This window comes from Branchiostoma floridae, chromosome 13 (assembly GCF_000003815.2).
Source record: "Branchiostoma floridae strain S238N-H82 chromosome 13, Bfl_VNyyK, whole genome shotgun sequence".
Taxonomy (NCBI): Eukaryota; Metazoa; Chordata; class Leptocardii; order Amphioxiformes; family Branchiostomatidae; genus Branchiostoma; species Branchiostoma floridae.
Window position 1 is genome coordinate 1,754,912 of NC_049991.1, and position 22,135 is coordinate 1,777,046.

At 40.1% G+C, this 22,135-nt stretch overlaps 1 protein-coding gene across 1 annotated transcript; it reads right to left on the reverse strand.

Moving 5' to 3' along the window:
- Window positions 1-5,753: 5,753 nt before the first annotated feature.
- Window positions 5,754-18,585, reverse strand: LOC118429748 (galactose-3-O-sulfotransferase 2-like). Its single transcript, XM_035840369.1, has 3 exons — window positions 18,095-18,585; window positions 7,987-8,183; window positions 5,754-7,434 (listed from the first exon to the last, which is right to left on the reverse strand). Exons 1-3 carry the CDS (start codon window positions 18,174-18,176, stop codon window positions 6,337-6,339), a joined length of 1,377 nt encoding a protein of 458 aa, XP_035696262.1. The 5' UTR covers window positions 18,177-18,585; the 3' UTR covers window positions 5,754-6,336.
- Window positions 18,586-22,135: the final 3,550 nt, after the last annotated feature.

The window sequence follows — 22,135 nt, forward strand, 5'->3', positions numbered from 1 at the left end:
AATACAATGTCATATATGGTCAATTATGTAACTATGATGACTATCAAATGTACTTGTGCACATTTGTGCCCATGTAAATAGTGGAGATGAGTAGGTGAATACTTTATAAGAGTAAATGTATAGTGATCATAGCAAACGGGCATACGGTCGTTCAGTTTTAGTTCATCATGGCATGTTTGCATGTAGGAAGTATGTATTAGCTGCAGATTGGTTAACACTTGAAAAGAAGGAAGTATTATCAATGGTGAGCGTATCGTGTATCTTAATGACATTTACAGTTGTATGTTCAATGCAGTGTAAAGTACATTTGTACTCCATGAAAAGAATGTAGTGACCAGAAGAGAGAAAAGAACATATCATGTTACAACTGTAACTTGAAGATTTAATCAAGCTAGAACGTATGGCAGATGTATTAGTTTTGAGGCAATGAAAGCCAACGCACATTATGAGTTTTACTTGGCTGATGTAAATGTCATACTTATACGTATAACGTTACATGTACATTTTATGTATGAGTCGCTGTTAATGTAACATAAGAACGTGCGCATTGAAGTTGCACATCTGAATAGCAGTACATTTGTAGTATCAATAACAACATCAATGTAATTTCTGAAACCATTGATGTTACACGTGACAGTTGACGATATAAAGCAAGCATTTCTTACGTACATGTACCCTTTTGGTTGTGTGAAAAATATAACTGAAAACGAAGTTGTCGTTTGAAACACAGATTGAAGCTCTTTACTTAGAAGGTGATTAGTGTACAGTGAGTTAAGGACCCTCTCATATGGTAAAGTTCCTCCAAATTTGCAGACGGATATATGTAAACATTCCGTAAAGAAACAAAAGAGTAGAAGTTACATGAATTCAATACTCAACTCAGCTTATGCAAACCAAGAGTCCCGTCGGTCAGTCTTATTCCGGGAGGTCATATTGCAGATATTGTTAGGAACACCACTTCAGTAGCATTAGCTTACTATAGGCAACTGACGCTTACGAAATATGGGTTTTGTGCACCAGTAAGAGGTCACTATCATACGTATGAACACAAACTCAACTGAAAACGTGCACACATGCCATGTAAATCATCCATAAATGCAGTTGGGTTTACTCATCTGGAAAACTGCAGTCAATTTTCAACGATTCGTAATGTTCATTCAGTGTAAATATAGTGTATGTGGATTCACGACTAGTTCATCATAAGCACTGTTTGTTGACGAAAGGGTACGTACTTTGATTTATTCAAACATACTGACGTGCTGTCGTCAGAATTGCATTCAGATTTGTCTGTGTTTTCTAATCCCCCCGTACACTGCCTCGGGGAAATGTGAACCTCTGAACAATTCTAAAAACCTAGAATGAAGTCTGCAAAAGACAAGATTGTTGATTAAACGCCCACGCAAGTGAAGTCATCTCGCTAGACAATCGCAGATCATTGTATTTCCTCCTCAGTCAGCCATCGTCAGGTGCCACAGGAGGCAGCATTACGTTTTCCCAGGTAAGCGAACTAAACACTCAACCATTGTTAGCGTCATAAGACAGAGATATTTTGAAGTAGTCATTGCAGGAACAGGCTTGTTTGGAATAGAAACTATGAAACATTGTTACAATGAAACGTTTCTGATGTAAGAAATACTGCGTCGACGGACTCCGGGTCTTGTATAGAGATATGCTCTTGTATATCGATGAAACATCCAAGTTATAAGATAGGCCACAAAGCAGTAACTAGTTACTCAAGCAACTGGATATGTTTTTGGAAACAGTCAGACGTTTCAAATGGTGGATGCCATCTGAAACGTCTGATCGTTTCCCAAATCATATCCAGTTGCTTAAGTAACTGTTTTTGGCGTAACAGTGTAGACCATCTATTGTCACCATGTCATGATATCTTATTATTCTTGCAGACAGAAAACAGACAATCGATACGTAGTACATCGTGCATACAGATACACGTGTGCACAATTCATGGATAAATGTATAATGTTTTATATAGTACAGTGCATGTCATAAAGACCATGTGGGACTATTGCACTTGGAAAAAACGATAAGAGGCATTCATCCATTGATATCAGACAGTGCGTACATTAAAAAAGTCTAAAATGCTAACCATACATTAGAACGTTTGATATGCAATCCACCGTTCCGGAAAACTGTACTAGAAAAATCTGCATTATTTTCGTGACAGAAGGAGTTGCCATACATGCAGCAGGAGGCACGAGTCGTACATAGGACAAGACGCAGCGAAGGATCAAGGCTTTTCAAAAAGGCAAGTGTTTGGACATTGCTTTCAAAAGCAGTAGTTAAACACAATTGCCTACAAAGATTAGGTCAATCATCTTTTGTTGAAGACCCACATACAGGAAGTCACCTTAGAACAGTGGGATATTTTCTGTAGATATTTCACTTTAAATACAGTTTTAAATTTTCTTTACCAAATATCTAGTTTTCTTTTAGAAATGATGATTAGAAAAAAGTCCTCTACATACCATACATGGTGCATAGGGAAGTGACCACCCATTCTATAGCACTGAGCCACACAGTCAGAATTCATATGAAAACACTACAGCAAGTGTTTCCTCCTCCTTTGTTAGAGGTGTGTGTGTAAGATAGTCATAAGATTTGCCAAAATCTAAGCTATAATCAACAACAATAGTATGTACCTCGAACTTTGGTATGACTCGGTCTGTGGTGAAACCTTCGACGTACAGTGGATGCAAGAAAAGCTGATTATGATTATTTTCTTCCCAAACTTTTAGGAAATCAGAGTAGGACCTGGTCACAAAATAAGGGTCTTAGAGCGACACGCAAGGAGCTGTGTTCACCGGCCTGAAGATCTGGTTCCAACCGGCAGTCCACAACGAAAACAACAGCTGCACGTGCACCTGTACAGCATAATCATTAGACTGATAGGTATGCTAAGTGGTATATTCAGTGACTGTAAATAATGTAATCATTCTGCTAAGCTGTACACCTTACAATAGCGATACACAAAATCAAACCGAGCAGTTTCCTTTATGTGTATATTCCGTTTTTGTAGTTCAAGACTCATTCTACGATTTTATAGATTTAGGCTCACATATAAAGATGCAGAGATCTATTAACAGACGTATGATCTCCCCGACAATGTTAATTGTTAATATATTCATCGTTTTTCATGTGATCGTAGCAAGTAAGACCCCTGGCGTTTTAAAATTGCAATCGCTAGGATGTGATGTAGACTTTTATTCTTGGGGAGGAGTAACTAAAATATCTTGTGACAACAAGGGCTTAGTGAATGTTTCCGATGAAATTCCTAACGGAGTTCATGATCTTCAACTTCCCAACAATGCCCTGCGTACCTTTCCGTGCTTGGCAATGGACAGTTTGCACACTATCAACTTACATAACAACAGTATCAAATATTTCTCATGGAAATGTCTCAAGAAACTACCGAATCTCGACCTATTAGATCTGTCACAAAATGAGATTTCCTGTGTCAATCTCTTTCCCGCCAAGTCGGTTTTGCCCAGGTTACAACGGGTGAACATTTCCTACAACCAACTCACCACTTTTGCTTCCTGTGACTTAGGAGTTGACATGGCAAGGGGGTCAAACAAAGCTAACAGATACACTGCAATCGTACGGGGTAATCCGTTCCACTGTGACTGCGATATAGGTTGGCTCATTGACTTGGCGAGAGCGATGGAATGGTGCCGATATCGAGTAGTAGACTTTTGCGTGCACTTGCTCACGACGAATTTAATGGCCCATGAGATGTACAAACACCGTAGCTTGTTCCGTTGTAAAACACCTCCGATGTTAGAGGGCGCAGATCTGTATAAACTAGATATCTCGGAATGTTATCCAAAACCATGTCCACAAGACAGTCCCTGTCCCAAAAGTAAATATGGCCTACATCAGCCTAATGTCACCAGTATGTCTTCGTTGCTAACAACCAGCAGTAGTACAGACCTATTGCTGACAAGTGCGTATACAAAACTGTATGATGTCGACATACCTCCAATGACAGAGGCACTGGACGAAGTAGAAATGACAGAGGAACCGGACATGGTAGAAAGAACAGAGGCACTGGACATGACAGAAAGGACACAGGCACTTGACGTGACAGAAATGACACGGGCACTTAAAACAGTGACAGAGTTTACACAGGCACTTAGCATGACAGAAATGACAGAGGCCCAGGAAACGATGACCGAAGTGACAGAACTTGACGTGACAGAAATGACACAGACATTGAACACTAGAAAAACGACACAGAGCCAGGACATGGCACATGAGACAATGGCACTGGACATTGCAGAAATGTCACAGGAATCAGACATAACAGAAATGACACAGAGCCAGGGTATGACAGAAAGGACACAGACACTTGACATGGCAGGAACACCAGTGGCATGGGACATGACAGAGGTCACAGAGTCACTGGACATGACAGAAATGACACAGGTACCGAACATGACAGAAGAAATACAGGCACTGGACATGACAGCAATGACACAGATACCGAACGTGACAGAAGTAAGACAGACACTGGACACAACAGAAATGGCACAGACACTGGACATGACAGAAATGACACAGGTACCGAACATGACAGAAGTAAGACAAGCACTGGACATGACACAAAAGACACGGGCCCTGGACATGACTGAAAGGGCACAGACACTGGAAATGCCAGATATGGCAGAAATAATACCGACCCTGGAAATGGCAACAATACAAGCCGTAGCTATGTCATCAGGGTGGATGCTAACTATCATTATAGTAATGACATTAATTGCAATGACTGGTGTCGTCAGTTGTGTAGTTTTGGCTGTATATTATTGGGTAATTAAAAGACAACGAACCAAGACTGGAAATAGTATCCCGCTTGCTCCCGTGAACAGCATGGCGCTTGGCCAAGTTTCGGGTAACACTCTCTATGCCTATGCCCCAGACACTCATGTTGTTGACAGCCAAAAGACAGACTCAGATTCCGATCATACGTATGAAACTATGCCTGACTGAGCGATAAAACACATGAAGGGCAGTCATGTGTGTTTGATGCATCATAATATCATCTTCAGACGATTAAAATTAGTGGTAAATCACTGCAATAAAGCTGGAAATGATACACGGGCGGCTGTGACAGGTAGTAATGTACTTAGTAATGTAGGCAGTTTTTTTTTGTTGTTAACATATAATTCATTTTTCTTTTTGTAATATATACTGTAGCAAATTCTTGTGAGTACCTTTTGAAGCCTCAGTCAACCTTTATGGGCCAATTCAAGAAAATATTGATGGTGTACAAATATATGTGATATTCTTTTTTTTAATATAGCAATCACGAAAGGATGTTATTATTTGATACATTGATAGATGTGCTAGGTCAGTGAGATTCTAATTTATATGTACTTATAGCTCCACAATATTAGACACTGACATAGACGTGTCTGAATCTAGAAATCATGATAAATCATTGAAACCGAGTGGTGAAAATATATTCTTTAACGTTACATGTATATTCAATCTTTTCAATATCACCTGTGTATTGGTTATGTTAAATGCATGACTTTTGACTTACATTTCCTAACGACTTTGACGAATTTCTCGTGATGTCACCATCATGCCTAGCGACTTTTGTAGATCACGTGACACCAAATGAATATCAATTACCTACATTGTGACACATTATGTGCTAAATGACACCAACTATTTAAATAATAACAATTTTATCGTCTCACGGGAATTAGAATGGTTTAGGTTCATTCTTGAGCACATATTTGTCAGATAAACTCCAACGTCGTGCAAAATACACTTCCTTGCTGACGTCCGCCATCTTGGATTCTTGGAACAGGTGGTCATAATGTGATCCACTCAAGCTAATACATATTTCCAATCCGTGAAGTAAGCTGACTTAATCACACAATTTTTTCAAAGACATAAATTGATATTTTTATTCGTTTATTTTTAGTCCTTGACATTAGATTTCTATTCACACATGTAAGAAATATAAAGTGTAAAGCAGCCATCATTGACGGACGAAAAATTGGCGTCCATATAGACAATTTACATACATACATAGTAATTACATACATAGTATGGATAGGGCGGATACATTTGTATTGTACAACAGTAATATGTAGATGAATGTTAGACATCCAGGTAATAAGATACGCAAAATAGCAATTACTCAAGCAACTACACATAATTTTGTCCAGTCATATCCAGTTGCTTGAGTAAGTGCTATTTGGTGTACAACAGTAATCTCTTTGACTGTTATCAAAATCAAGACAATATTTAAATCGTTATTAAAATCACAGCAACAGTTTTATTGTATCGTTGATTTTTTTCTTCCTAGTTTCTTTTCTTTTTTATGTCATCATCTGTATAAGGCACTGTTGACATGTTATCTACCAAAGTACTAGCAGTTCTGTTGGTGAAAGTAGCATTATTGGACCCAGAAAAGCAGTGACTTCGTTTCTGAACCGAAACGTGGTGAACGGAAGCCTTGCTTTTGATCATCTTTACTCGTTGAAAGTAATACCTTTTTCTCAGATAGTTTAAATAATGTATTGACCACAACTTCAACTTGGCACAGTATCTTGAATCTACGTAGAATTCTTCGTTCCACCTAGACGCCCCGACACGTATGTTCAACATAGACCGCGACGACTGGCAAAAATGCATGACGTCATTGTGTAGTGCCTCGAAGTGGCGAACTTCCTCCCAGAAATCCGGCCCCTGCTCTTCAATCTTTTTCCACAAGGTGGCGTTAAAGTGATTGTATAACGCGTAGTCAACGTTGGACCACTTCTGATGTATCCTCCTCTGCTTGGTGGTAAGCTTCGTTCCCTTATACTGGTAGTTCCTCTTGTTCTGTCTCCAGTATAAAATATCTGACAAGGACCAGCAAAGATACCGCTTCAGCAAAACCAACGATTCATCCAAATGCTCCAGAATAATCACTAGCACAAAATCTTCATCCATCTTGCTAATAAACTCCTTTATTGCGGTGTCGTTGTCCGATTGAGTTCGGATTGGAAACCCCAAGTCAAAAGCCATGAAGTTCCTTGTTTTAGAGGGTATTATATCGCGACGCCGTGCTTCGTACATCGCCGGCGACTTGAGAAATTCTCCGACAGGATTTTTACCGAGGACTCTGTAGACTCTGGCGAGTTTGTACCAGTTAAAGACGGATTTTAGATGACTGAACGGTTCTCGTATTGTAGTGATATACTTCGTATCCCTGGGCATGACACTGCCTATTGTAGATTTATTGAACACAACGTGTTGTACAAGAATGTTGTATTCTCCAGTCAAGGAGGGTAGAAAGTCACTCTCGCTCATCTGCTTGGGCCAGCCCAAGTTGATCCCTTTCCGAGGAAGCACGAACGACAGGTTCCGAAGATCGCCGAAGCGCTGGAGAAGACACGTGAGTGTCGTTCCCCCGGCCTGGTGGAAACAATAAAACGTTTTTTTAAGTCCGGAATCAGAAGTAATTTATGTATGTAAGACACTACATTTTTGTAACAATCTTCTTTAATAAACTGGGGCCATGTTGAGTCGATTACAAGTATAACGCTAGTTCACCTTTATCCGCGGGGTAACCTATATTCGTTATTAAAAAAAATGGTATTTACGGATCTCAAGTCGATGGACGGTGGTTTCAAACTGCAATATTCAATATGCTTTTATGTATCGAAAATACTGCAATTTGAGGCCAACGTTTGGCGACTTGCAATAAATACCCCGTTATTAACGGATATAGGTTGCCCCTCGGATTAAGGTGAACTGGCGTTATCATCTGGGAACCCCAAAACTGATGGGAGAGTGCGAAGAAAAATATATGAATTATAAGTGGCCAGAAAGGTTGAACAAATGTCCAAACACACAATATGATGACTGGACAAAAGAGTATTCATCTCTGTTCTAGCTATAGTATGTCCGAAAACTTACTAGGACCAAAATTAGTGCTAAAATGGACTTACTTAGGCGAAATCTTACCTTGTGAACTTTGACAAAGGCGAGGTTGGTGTGTTCTTGGCACGGTCGGCATGGCAACGGGGTGCGCTCCGAGTTTTCGGGACTGAAGCCTGACGGGTAATACACGGTGTGCCCGCCATTGTACATCCCCACCCACACGAGCACACATACTGCTGACGTCACCATAAAGGCGTGCTTCCATTGCGAGGGGCACATTTCTGTCAGAAACAACACATGAACGTCAAAATATTGCTATATACTTTTGAAAACTATCAAATAACTTCTATGGGATTCAATGCTAGTAATTATGAAAATGCTGATGATCTGATACATTAGAGTTGCAACACAATTGTAACGGCATTATTTCAAATGATGAAATTACTCCAGTTTGTGTCAGAAAAAAGTCGGAAACAGTATGCAAAGCAATGCGAAGATTCATTATAAGAAGATCGTCCCTTGTCGTTGAAGATATCAATGTTTTGATTCACATTTTGGATGCATTATATAAGAATATTCTTATCGTAAAGCCAGATGGTAGACTTCACAAAACCCAACTTTGTGGTCAGAAACACATAGACAAAAAGATACAAAGACATACACACAAAGACATACACACACATACAGTGAGGGGAGAGAGAGAGAGGCAGATCAAGTGAGAAAGAGAGAGAGAGAGAGAGAGAGAGAGAGGGAGAGAGAGAGAGAGCTAAGAAGACAAAGACTCCCCCAACAATACTTCATTCTGTTGGGGAGACACACACACACACACAGAAAGAGAGAGAGATAATTAAAGAGAGAAACATACAGACAGACAGACAGGCAGACCCAGTCCCAAACAATACTTAAGTCCGTTAGTGTGATCAGTACTAGTGGAAAGAGCATACAGAGGCGATTTTCCGCAAACCGACATCCTCCAGGATGCGTGTACAATTTATGTGTCTACCGTCCCGCCATATCATTCTGCATTCAGCGCCAGCCATGCACTAAATAGCGGAAATAAATCCTCGCACAGTTGAATACTTGACTGAAGGCACAAGAGAGCTCTTCAATAAGGATACAACGCGCTCTCCCAATTTACTGCGCATTTTCCATCTTGGTGCAGAGGCGCTATATCAAAGAGAGGGAAGACGCACATCATTGAAAACCACTACAACTGATTGATTGCATGTAGGGTTTATAAACCACGATATACGCCAGCAATATTTCATGACTCAAAGCGGATTGATAGAATGGTTTATTCTTACGTATAACGTTACATACAAAAATAGATACACTAAAAAAACATTGCAGTCTGTTATACCTTGATAATAATGGTAATGGTTTATTTAACCGAAACTCATCGCAGCCAATCGGCTGAATTGCGAGGTTCACAAAGTTTCACACACTAATTTAAAAGCATATAACAATATACAAGTGCCTCCAATTTGCAATAATACTAAAATTCAGTTGAAACCTACAGATAAAATGGATCGTTAAAAGGACAACAACGAACAACAGGCAGTTAAGATATAGGAATAAGTTCCAGCATACTAAGTATCATTTAGCAGCTTCATAGCTCTCGGTATGAATGATAGTTCATGTCTTTTTGTTCGACTACGGGTAGTCATGACCTGTCTGTCACGGCGAAGTCCATAGCCACTGTGTGACTTGCGTGATACGAAGCTGTTCAGGGGATTAGTTCATCAGCCAAGACACTCTGAAAAGTGCGTAAGGTGGCTTCGTCGCGTCTGGACGACAACGTCGGCATGGAATCCGAAGAAATGCCAATGATTCTGTAGCATCGTTTTTGCACGGCTTCTAGCATGTGACTAAGGCAATTTGGCAGACCACCCCAGACAGGACTCGCATATTCCAAGATGGGCCGAATAAAAGATATATCAAAGAGACGGAGGGCCTCATTGAAAACCACTACAACTGATTGATTCTATGTAGAGTTTATAAACCACGATATACGCCAGCGATATTTCATTGCTCACCGTGGATTGATAGAATGGTTTATGCATGCATAAACGAACAAAATAGGTATAAAAATAACATTGCAGCCTGTTATACCTTGCTGTATTTGCTAGTTTAGTGAAAAATATATACTGTTGAAGTAAAATAGAAAATGATGCATATACGGCCTCCTTTGGTCAATATTGACCATAATAAAATCCCAATAAAAACTATGATCAAAGTAATATCGAATACGATAGGCCATACCAGGGACTATAGGTAGCAGAAGTAGTTTATATACTCGGTATATGATAAGGATGTTTATTTTTACCATAATGAACGAAAGTATTAATATTGCCGGGTGAAAATTGCTTGGAGGCTTGTTAAGCGTTAGGCCACGGCAAGTAAATTTTATGTATGACATCCTTGCGCTCATTAATCTTTGCATGATTTCAGAAAGAAAAAAAAAACAAGATTGTTTTCCCCTTCGGGAATGGACAAATAACGTTAGATTAAAATTTTGTGCTGTGGCCCAATAATCATACTTGTAGAAGTGACGCTAAGGAGGTAGCCATGACTTAAGATACAGAAGTGACACTTGTTGCAATTGTATAGTTGTAAAAGTGCAACCAAGATGGAAGCCATGACTGTAGTTGCCAGCTTGGCAAGTGATGACAGTGTACCACACTAGTGTCACTTTTTCTACACTAGTTCACTTCTTTGATACAGGAATGAATGCGCTGTTAGTTGTGATGCCACGTTTTGTCACTTCAAATCTTGTTACGACGTTTATTGTGTCTATATTAAAAATTTAGCCATCTTGTTTCTTTTGCCCATCTTGTTTCTTTTCGCGCTATCTCATTATTTTTGCATTCTGCATAGAATGACATCCATACAATTTTCTTGCTGCGGCCTTACGCTGCTTAGAAGAAAGGCTTTATACGCACAGAGCGCCGCAACATATCAAACCCGTCATATAGGTAAAATTGCTTTTATCAACTACCACGCACCCCATGAAGCGATAGTGCCGCTTCAATAGCACAGGGGCCGCATTCGACAAGAACTGAGCTCTCACGTATTCTGTAACAGAGCTTTGATATTCTCTAAGCTGACACATACATGTAGATTGGCGCAGGTAAAAAACTTCCTCTGAATTTGCTTCATAAAAGGATGACTCTCTTTGTACTTTCCACTGTATCCACTCTTTAAAAGAACATGCGTAAAGAATACCTTTATTGATGCTATTAATGATTCCTTAGCAAAGGGACCTGCATTCGATTAGAGCTGAGCTCTAGATCTTATGTATTACAGAGCTTCTTTTTTCCACTGTGCAAAATACATTCTTTAAGAACATGCGTAAAGGTTACGCTTTACGAAACCTTTATGAATGCTTCCATAGCAAAGCATTAGATTAGAACTGAGCTCTTGCGTATTCTGTAACAGAGTTTTGATATTATCTAAGCTGACACACAGAGTATTGGCGCAGGTAAAAACTGCCTCTGAATTTGCTGGATAAAAAGATGACTTTCTTTGTATTTTGCACTGTTCGAAATACATTCTTTAAGCAAATACGTAAATGATACGCTTTACGTAACATTTATGGATGCTTTAGATGTGATTAAAGGTCAGATTTTGTTTTCAATAGAAATATGAGCGTTTTTTGGTAGAATATAGAATGTGTTTTACAACTCATAATGATGGTAAATGAAGCTGAATTATGATTTAAAAAATGCGGAAAAGACATTTTTCATAAGTTGTGTTGAGAAACTCTGTTAATCTGCTATTTAGAAACAACGTTGTTTTTCTTTGAAGAGACTAACGTATGTACACAGTTAATAGAATTTTCATCAAGCAGTGACTACTTTTCAAAGGTAAAAACACGTACAGTCAAACCTGCCCAAGTCGACCACCCGAGGGACCGGGAAAAAACGGTCGATTTGGACAGGTGGTCGCTGAGAAGAGTATCAACTCAAAACATGCCCGATGCAAAGTATAAATGGTTTCCGTTGTGTTTAATGGCAAATAGCAAGCACACTACACGCACGCAAAGACGCGAGGTCTTTAATGTCAAATACAACACGCACACTGTAAACTGTAAATTTAACCCCAAGCTTTTATCGAGCTTTTATTCGATACAGTGTTCTAAAGCTCAATATTTGTACACTAACGTTTTAGACAGTAAGGGAACTTTGATGCTGTCTGTTTACCATACAAGACTTTATGCGTTCTTGTGTTCTTGATCACCTTGTCTGAAATAACTACGGTGCACCTTTCGAATTCAATGCCCGATAGCGTACTTACCCACCGGTGAATGTACAGTACAGTTGAACAAAAGCACTCACACAGATCTTTCTTAAAAGGTATGACCTACACGGATCGTTCTTGAAAAAGTATGAGGCTATATACGTTTCAGCATTCGTTCACCTTATGATGATATAGATTTAAAAAAAAACTTCTGTAACAACTATTAATTAAAATTACTAAAATTCGGATATTCTTACAACGAAATTTCCTACCATATTACAGTAGACTGCCCCATTGACCCACCCATTGACCGCCGCGATCTTTATTCTAAACATAACATCGTAATGGCAGTCAAAATCCGACGCAAACTGGCCGATTTCGGTACAAAATCACGCTAGTTATCATCAAAAATCGATGAAAACATCAATTTTGAAAATGATGCGGTCGTTATGGGTCCCAATTTGGGTCGGTCGCGGTCGCGTTGGCCAGGTGGTCGTTGAGAAAAGGTCGCTTAATGCTTACGTCAATGGGAAAAAAATTCGGGACCGAGAAAAAGCGGTCGAAATGGCCAGGTGGTCGCTGAGAAGAGGTGGTCGCTCGGGCAGGTTTGACTGTACCTCCAAATTTCCGATGGCTATCAGTCCATCTTGTTCACGGAGTGGCCTAGTTCTCGCGAGTGTTGCTTATATTTTACCTAGCTGTACAGGTGTTGCTGTTGATCAAGACCCATCAAAATCAAACTCGACTTCAGACAGTATAAAATATTAGATAGTGAAAAATTACTGATATCATAAAATCCAGTGGGCGGGGTATAATCTAATGTCGAACAGCATTCGTGGTTTTCAGTAAGGCCACAGCAAGTAAATTTTATGGATGACATCCAAAGCAGAGTGCAAAAATAATGAGATAGCCCTAGAAAAAAAACAAGATGGGTAAAAAAACAAGATGGCAAATTTTCAAAATAAACACCATAAACGTCGAAACGAGATTTGAAGTGACAAAACATGGCATCACAACTATCAAGGCATTCATTCCCGTATATAAGACATGAACTAGAATAGTACAAGTGATACTAGTGTGGTACATTGGTATCACTTGCCAAGCTGGCAACTACAGTCATGGCTTCCGTCTTGGTTGCAGTTTTACAACTATACAACAAGTTTCACTTCTGCAACTATAGTCATATCGAGCTACCTCCCTAGCTAGTGTCAATTTTACAAGTATGATTATTAGGCTACAACACAACATTTTTGCCTGCAAGCAGAACTCCAGTTAGAAGCTCTGAGGAAGATGTCTGACAGACATCGAAACGTCAGCAGGTGAGATAAACTGGTTGTGTTCTTATGCCCTATGATCTACCAACCTGATGAAATTATTTTCGGAACATTTTTGCCTATTTTGGTCTATCTATATCTGACCATCCCCGAAGAGGAAAGAAAGTCTTTTTATTTCTGAAATCAGTCGAAAATAATTGAGCACGCTGATGTCATCCATAAAATTTCCTTGCTGTGGCCTAATGTAATTACCATTTTGCTTGCGGTAAGTGTTCCATAATCTGAACTCCAGGTTTCACGTACGTCATCATTCGGAAGGGATGTCGAAAGTCTTTGGTCCGTTTTTAATAGACTATAGTACATTTATCCCTGGGTAGCAGGTGGTCTCGACCGGTAACTTCAGACGGCACGGTATATAGCATTGGGCCACATCAAGTAAATGTCATCCTCTGCAAATCTTATGCCAAAGGGAAGAAAAAAGATGGCTAAAAAAAGGCAAGCTAGCTAAATTGTCAAAATGGACACTACTAACGATGTAACAAGATTTGAAGCAACAAAGGCAACAAGTCTTTCATTATCTCCATGAAAAATGGGGATTTAGTTTTGGGTGTGTCTGCATGTATGTGTTTCCGGATTTTGTACTTTTATACTTGTACATATTTGATATGTGGGTAGGTATTGGGAAGACGAAGGTCAGGGTCAATTTTGGGCCCCCTGGTATATGACCTTGGTACTGCATCAGAAATTCGGATTTTTTTTTATCTTTTGACCTGGATGTGCTATGGTCTTATTCGGTCTGTATTCAGAGGTGCACAGAGTAAAACTAGTGTGATAGATTGTTATCACCAAGAGGACAACTACGTACACAGTAGTACCACATTGGTGCCACTTTTATCATGAAAGCAGTTTCATTCCTACAACTACGGTCATGGCTACATGTACCTCACCAGTGTCACTTCTAAAAGCACAATACGATATCTATTTTTCATTTTCGTACTTTATTTTTATTTTTGGAAATGGTCGAAAATTGATGCGAGCGTGGATGTCATCCATATGATCAAATCAACATGGCCTCAGGCGAAAATGTCATCCATGAAATTTACTTACTGTGGCCTTACGTAAAGTGAGTACACGAATCACGACGACGGAAATTAATTACTGTTGTATGTTCGTACGATCGCTACCTTTGGGCATTTGTGAGGACAAAAATGTACGTCTCCTGCAAAGTTGAAGTGTCTTGGTACACAAAATTGTGTTTGGATCCATGTCGGTGGTTGTTTCTGTCACGGCTTGCTTGAAAACACTATGGCATCAAAATCGCACGACGATTGCACGACCTATATGACCGCGCACTAATGTAGTTACCATGTTGCTTGCGGTAAGTGTTCTATAGAATCTATACCCCATGTTGCACGTAAGGCACAGAGGGTTGTGATCATTTGTATCGGAGGGGGCATGAAAAGTCTTTTGTTCGTTTTTGATTGTGGCATAAGCAATAAAATAAGAAGGAAAAGAAAACAAGAGAAACAAGATTGTGAAGTGAGGGTAAAATGATGACAAATAAAACACTAGCTTTGAACTCGAAGGATACGTTCATGTTTTTTTTAGTCAGGCTATTGGCCCGTTCACACTTGTGCATACATATTCAAGTCCTTATGAGTTGGGTATTGACATTTTTGGCTTAGGCAAAATTTGCGGCCGAAGAGATATTTCTTCGGTTAGTTAACAGGACTGCACAGTGGTAAGTCAAAGTAAAAAAAGAAAGAAGAGAAATCATTCCCCGAAAAGCCAACAAATGTCAATATGCAGGTTATGAAGACTAATATAACGGTACGCACAAGTTTGAATGGGGCTAATGACAGAAAAATCATTCGATCCATTCATTATCTTACAGTCTAAGTCCACCTCATATTATCATTTCTACAGCATAAGTCCACGTAATATTTTCATTTCCACTTTTTTACAGTTTAAGTCACCAATCTTATCATTTCTGATAGATTGACCTTCATTCAATAGATTGACTTATTTCCTTAATATAGACTACGGTACCACCGTTGTTTTTAAAGAACAAAAACACATTAAAACTCCCCACGCGCGAGTTTCATGCCAAGGATGTTATTCTCCAAGCTTCAAGGCCAAATCGATTGACTGTTCCTTTTCCCACGACATTTGTAAGGCTGAATGGCTACACGTCCCGCGGTGCGGCATGTCCGCCCGGTTGGGCAGACATCCCGTACACAACAGCACGCTTGTCCGTACACAGGGCGGACGACCTCTCACGTAGCCTCCACCATAGCCTGGGTGCCAGATAGGATCGGGTAGCTAGCGAGTTTTGTTCGGGAACGCAAGGCAGTGAGCCCGCCGATCTCACATAAGCGCTCCGGGAAAAGGGCAGGTGGACCTATCGCTACTGAAAAGAGCAGGTGGACCTTCTCGGGCTTAAACTTCACGGAGTGCTAATAGGAGATCGACGGGCCTGACTGTCTTGGTCCACCGAATAAACTGTCCTAGCTACACGATCCCGGCTGGCCCCCAGGGTACCTCCACCAGGCCTTCTTAGGCTTCGGTCTCACTTCCAAAATGGGGGCCGACACGGATGTTTGTGAAAACGAAGAAATAAAAGTTTTTACAAGGGAATATTCACAAATCATACCAATGACTAATTTTGTTAACGTTTTGTATGTTCTGTTGCTTTTTATGTCATATTTTTCTTTTTCGAAAGCTACCCGGCCTTACCCTGGGGTTGGGAATCGGGTACCCAGCTAGGCCTTACGGGGGTAGGGAGATCGTAGAATTCGGCAAAATAAATCGGGAAATTGGTCGGGTGAGCTCAATCAACGCTTAGGGCGCGATCATATAGGTCGTGCTATCGTCGTACGATTTAGATGAGGTAGAATTTAGGCTGTGAAAGAACCACCTATAGACTAGGATCCTAGACAGCCTTTTGTGTTACAAGACAGCTGTACTCTGAAGGAAACATGCATGACTGTCCCGGAAAAGACACCTAAACAATCGTACGACGACCGCACGACCTTTGTGACCGTGCCCTTAGGTTCATGTTTCCATTCCGACTGCGCCGACGGCCAACTCCTGTGGTAGCAAAAATCCCTTGGCAAATTACTAAGTATTCTCCCTATAGCTATAACAGCCGGCGTAGTCAATCTGGTACGCACAAACACACGGATGTCCCTGTAACATACATTCTCATAATTCCACCAGGTGTCATTATACCGCCACCTCAAAAAACGTTGTTATAGAGGCCTTCCCAAGATTGTCTTGAACACCGAATGTTAATTTCCTAAATGTAATACAATTCAGATATTTATGTGTTGAAGACAATCTTGAGAAGGCCTCTACAACAACGTTTTTTGAGGTGGCGGTACAATGGCACCTGGTGGAATTATGCGAATGTATGTTACATGTCACTGCGTCTAGCTATAGGTAAACAATTGAACCCCAGAAACGTAAGATCAAAACAAAAAATAGGGGTGCTTTTGAAATATCACAATGTTTATAAAGTGTGAAATAAACAACTTGCAAACAACCGGCTTCATTTTCAGTTTCAAAGAAGACATCAAGCTCCGAAATGGTAACGTAGGTATAGAACCCTATTCTGTATATATACTGTATGTACATTCAATGACTTAATCTTAGTATGTTGGGATTTGGATTATTCTCTTGGAGTTAGCCCGTATTCAATCACTATATGTTAGTACGTTTGTGTTTAATTTTGTCCATTTCCAAATAGCTCGATGGGCACGGATTTGCAATAAAACCTTTATTTGTTATCGCACAGGTACCATCTATAATGATCCAACGAACCGATCGTGAGATACAGTTTCGAACAGCACAAATAAAACTCGGACAATTTCAAAACCTCCCGTCAGAAGGTGACTCTCTTTTCCCGGGGGGAACAACAATAACAACAACAACAACAACAATCCTTTGTCATGTCACAAAAATAAGAGACGCATGAAACATTTCATGTCTGGAAAACTACTTTTCTCTTCGACCTAGTTTCCATGTTGTTTCTCCTCTCCAAAAAAAAACCACCCGCTAACCTCCCCGTATTAAATTAGATGTAACAGTCGACTGGACATCTTCCAAGATTTAAAGTCATGCTTTTCTAATCACTTTTACGTTATAGTATCCGTTTATGCATTGTTCTCGACTGTATATTTTTGGAATGGTGCAAGTGGAAAAACAATAAGAATCACACGCCTGTAACGCAAGATGTGCGATATGCTCATTTTTCATACAGGCTCCGTCGGTTGACATATGAGGAGCATTAATTCATGTAGAGCGTTGTAATTAGGATTTCATTGTGACTGATTTCTCCACAGACAATCCGATGCTTACATGCCATGAATATTCCCTCTCTTGCATTTGTTTCACGGTGTTGAAGTCGAGTTTGATTTCTAGCCTTTTTCTATGTGAAAATTACATGACAACAGAGTCACTCCTAGCGACAATCAACGCCTAAAAAACACATATTTCTTACAATTTTTAAAATGTCTACATACGTTACATAACGTTAGATTGAGACGAAGGAATGGGTATGGGACAATGGATACTGACATTCTTTCCTCTCTATCTAGGCTGTCTTCTAACATTATCTAGTACCCTCGTGCTCGTTAGTATTGTTTTATACAAGAGAGAAAGTGATGTTTCACTCTCACCTCCTGCTGCCCTCCTCTCAGGTGGTCTCCATCCAGTTTTACCCCTCCGTACCCCAAGCACGTCCGATCGAAGGCCCGCCATCTCCAATTCTGGGTCCTCCTTCCAAACGAAGTGTCTCAGATTGCAGCCAGTGCTACACGCTGACTCACAAATTATCTACCTCGTTTTTCTATGCACCGTACGTTTTTATACACAGCACCACGGTGCCGTTGGATGCGGTCTCCTCATCAATGAATATCACGGTTCAAAACGGTGTACGTTCTGATGCGGTAGGAGTGTCCAAGGATACATTTCCGAGTGCAGCAATACGCACTTAGAAGCCCAAGCGATTACATCTCTGACCACTGGGCGAGATAAATGATTCACCAGTGTTCGGAGTGACCCGTCTGGGATTGGTGCTTCATTGCCCAAGCAGACGAAACATCTGTCTTGTCTATCTTAAATTTCGCGAGCCCAGCGAGCGATCGTTATGCACTCACTCTAAAACCATTTGGGCATGTTATGGGTCGATCTAAATATAGGAAAATATGCATGAAATCCGCGCGCCCTTCAGTCAAGCTTGTATGGGCCATTATATGACTTACCGACTCACCGTTGGCATGTAAATCTGGAAGTTTATAACTTATAGGAAATAGTGCAACGGAAGGGGAGGTTCATTAACCATCATTTCTGCAGTTGGTACTACCCTAGATGAGTAATCTTTCCCATGACGTTTAACGATTCATCCCTTGGATGGATTCATGATAAATGCAAATGTCAAGAAGGGTATTCGGAATGGTTAATTTTGGAAGTGAATGGAAATTCCTGTATTCATCACATCATTAGAACGCATAAAAGGTAGTCTAGAGGCAAAGTTTTAGCAGAATTCCATATTCTTTCAACAAATAGCAATACATGTACATTATTTCTTGATTTCGTCTATAGCCAAATAGCCAATTAAATAGCATTTATCGTTTACGTAGGGCAACTGGTATATGCTCTTTTCATTTTGTTTCTTGATATCATCCTCAAGAAATTAAAGTACACGGGAAAAAGAGGATATAATAGTCTCATTCATTATGTATAATGATAGTAGTAATCCATTTATTTATTTATTTTTCTAATGTTTGAAATTGCAACACGGCAATATAGGAAGCAATGCAAATATTATACTTATTCTAATATAAACCATGGTTATTTGTCAAAATCAACATGGTCTATCTCTGTAAGTTTAATACCTGAAGCGTTTTGTACTATTAAACAATCTGTGCAATATAAGACAAGAAACAACCATAGAATACAAAGGAGGAAAAAAAAGCAATTTGACGTCGTCCATTCTTTGCCATTTCTCCAAGCAGAGGTTTTGTTGAGGAGGGTAGTAGTCGATAATTTACAGTGTGTCCCATTGAAGGCTTGGGGCTCTTTTTATATATATATATATATATATATATATATTTTGCTTTTGGACAGATGAGCACAATGTGTCACTGCGCTCAAGTCAGTAACCTATATAAACAGTTCCACAAGCACAGTGCAGACAGAAGGTAAAGGTAGTATTTTCAGTCACCCCCTCGACCGAAGTCAGGCACCCCTAGCCTGGGTGAAGTCAGGAAGGTCGTATCAAGTGCGCATGCATTTCCCGGTCAAGTGCACAACGTCGGGGGCACGTACGGCGTAGGACCGAACTCGGGAGCTCTAGATTCAAAGCCGAGCGCTCTACCAGTTACACCACACATAACGAACGCTTGCAGTGTTCCGTTCTATGGTAGAGGTGGCTAAAAGTCACAACCACAACCAGCCTACCAAACCTCTGCTTGGGGAAGAGCCCAGACTACTTCATCACGTTTGATGGAGTCAGAGATTAAATCCCTGCGCGTGGCACTCTCATAGCCTGAATCGACCGTAAAATTAACATATCGTAGAACCATCTGGCGTTCATGTAGGTCGCCCCACAGCAAATCTCGGTGTGGCTCTACGTACATGTATGTGACACGTGCTCACCTTTATCCACGGGGTAACCTATATCCGTGTATTGAAAACGGGGCAGTTAGGGATATCAAGTCGACGGATGGTGGTTTCAAACTGCAATATTTTAAAGGAAATTTAAAAATGTAATTTAAAACCACCATCCGAAGACTTGATATCACTAAATACCATGTTTTTACCAGAGATTGGAAATAGGTTACCCCCCGGAAAAAGATGAACTGGTTTTACAAACGTTATGTTTCGGTCACATTTCCAAGCCGGACCCGACCAGGTAGCTTTCAGAAGCGATATATAAGCATGATATAAAGGGCAACAAATTACAACAGAACATGAAAATAAAAACAGTCATGACTCATGGGCATATTTTGTGTATAATTATACACTTGCCTTGGAATGTGACCGTGATATATTAGCCGGGGCACTATAGCACTATGGCTCACCATCACTGAATAAATGCAACACGTCACAAGTAACCTGTAGCATGCAACCGGTCAACTATCCAACTGTGCTTTTACATTCGGACTCGTACTAAGGTCATCGTGCGATTTTGATGTGGTGGGGTTTCCAAGCAGGCTATAGATTAATAAAAAGGCCCAATATTAAGGATATAATGCTAGGGCCACATTTCCACACCGGGACCCGGCCGGGTTGTTTGCGGGAACAATAAATAAAAAGTGTTTTTCAAAAGATTATACATAAATAAGGTCCATGACTTTTTTTGCGATTTGTATGTTTTGCGGGATTTTATTTCCTACTTAACGTGCCCGCAAACTGCCCGACCGGGCGCCGGTTTGGAAGTGCGGCAGCCTTTTCGGTAAGGTTAACGTCACGTTTCCAAACCGGGGCCCGGCCGGGCAGTTTGTTGAAACGAAAAATTGAAATGTTTACGTAAGGGAAAAGAATGATGTAAAAGACATCAAAATATACAAAATTCAACATAAGATTAATGGGCATAATTTGTGTATATTTATAGGTACACATTTTAATTTATCGTTTTTTTAAACACCCTCGGCCGGGCCCCGTATTGGAAATGTGGCCTAATAATAATAATCATCTGGTGTATTTTGCCAGCCAGTAGGTACCCCAAGTATGAGTAATGAGGCTGTTTAACGTGGTCGAGGCACCTCCTCGAGCACGGGACCCCCGTTTTACGTCCCTCCCGGAAGACGATTTCGTGGAAAACTTCAGCCTAAAACAATACACAAAAATGGCCACGAATATTATATTTACGTCTTGTGTAGTTTGGTGTCTTTTGTAACATACTTTTCGTTCCCGAAAGCTGTCCGGTCGGGACCCGGTTTGGAAATGTGACGTAGGCCTAACAGGTGAATTATGCTCGACACACACACGAATATCCCTAGAATCTACAATCGTACGACGATCGTACGATGAATGCGAGCAACTTGGTCCTAATACAAGAAAAGTGTAACAATGAAGAAAACGCACTAGTCACTTTGATTCATTTATTGGCTGCTTTAGTTTGGGCCTTTTGCCCATGTCAGTATAGGGCGAATTAAACTCACAGGCGTGCAGTATCCATTCACAAATACCTATACAGAAACAAAACAGTATAGAGAAATATTAATACAAATAAAAGCGTGAAACAGTAGTGAATAAGTACTTTTGGCACTTTTTGTGAAATACTTGACAATTCAATTTTTGGCTGGTATCAATATGTCACTAATAATAAATTTAACACCTAAGATATGCACATTGATAATTTCCAACAAACATGGCAAGACAAAAGACACTTAACAGATTAGAATGCAAAGGAATGGACATTCACGTGTTTTCTTCAGTTGTATGTAGAAAATAACATACATTTATGAAAACATCATATGACACAATATTACATGTATCAACGATACGAAACAAGTAAATGTATCTATTGCACATATTTCAAAAATGAAATTTTCTCCTAAGCGTAACATACGTTACATAAATCACCAAGTTCATGTTTCCAACTGCGCATGCGTGGTGAAATGCATTGTGGGTAACATGTCAAAGGTGACGGTCCCGGAGACATGAAGTGAGAAACACGTCTGGAACGCCTGGACGTATATAAAGCATGGTCT

Excerpts from the sequence above, each read along its gene's own strand:
- LOC118429748 (XM_035840369.1), bottom strand. The coding sequence starts at position 18,176 with ATGGCGGGCCTTCGATCGGACGTGCTTGGGGTACGGAGGGGTAAAACT. Across the intron at positions 8,184-18,094 it reads TGAGAGGAGGGCAGCAGGAG|AAATGTGCCCCTCGCAATGG; the intron begins GTGAGAGTGAAA and ends TGTTTCTGACAG. Across the intron at positions 7,435-7,986 it reads CCTTTGTCAAAGTTCACAAG|GCCGGGGGAACGACACTCAC; the intron begins GTAAGATTTCGC and ends TGTTTCCACCAG.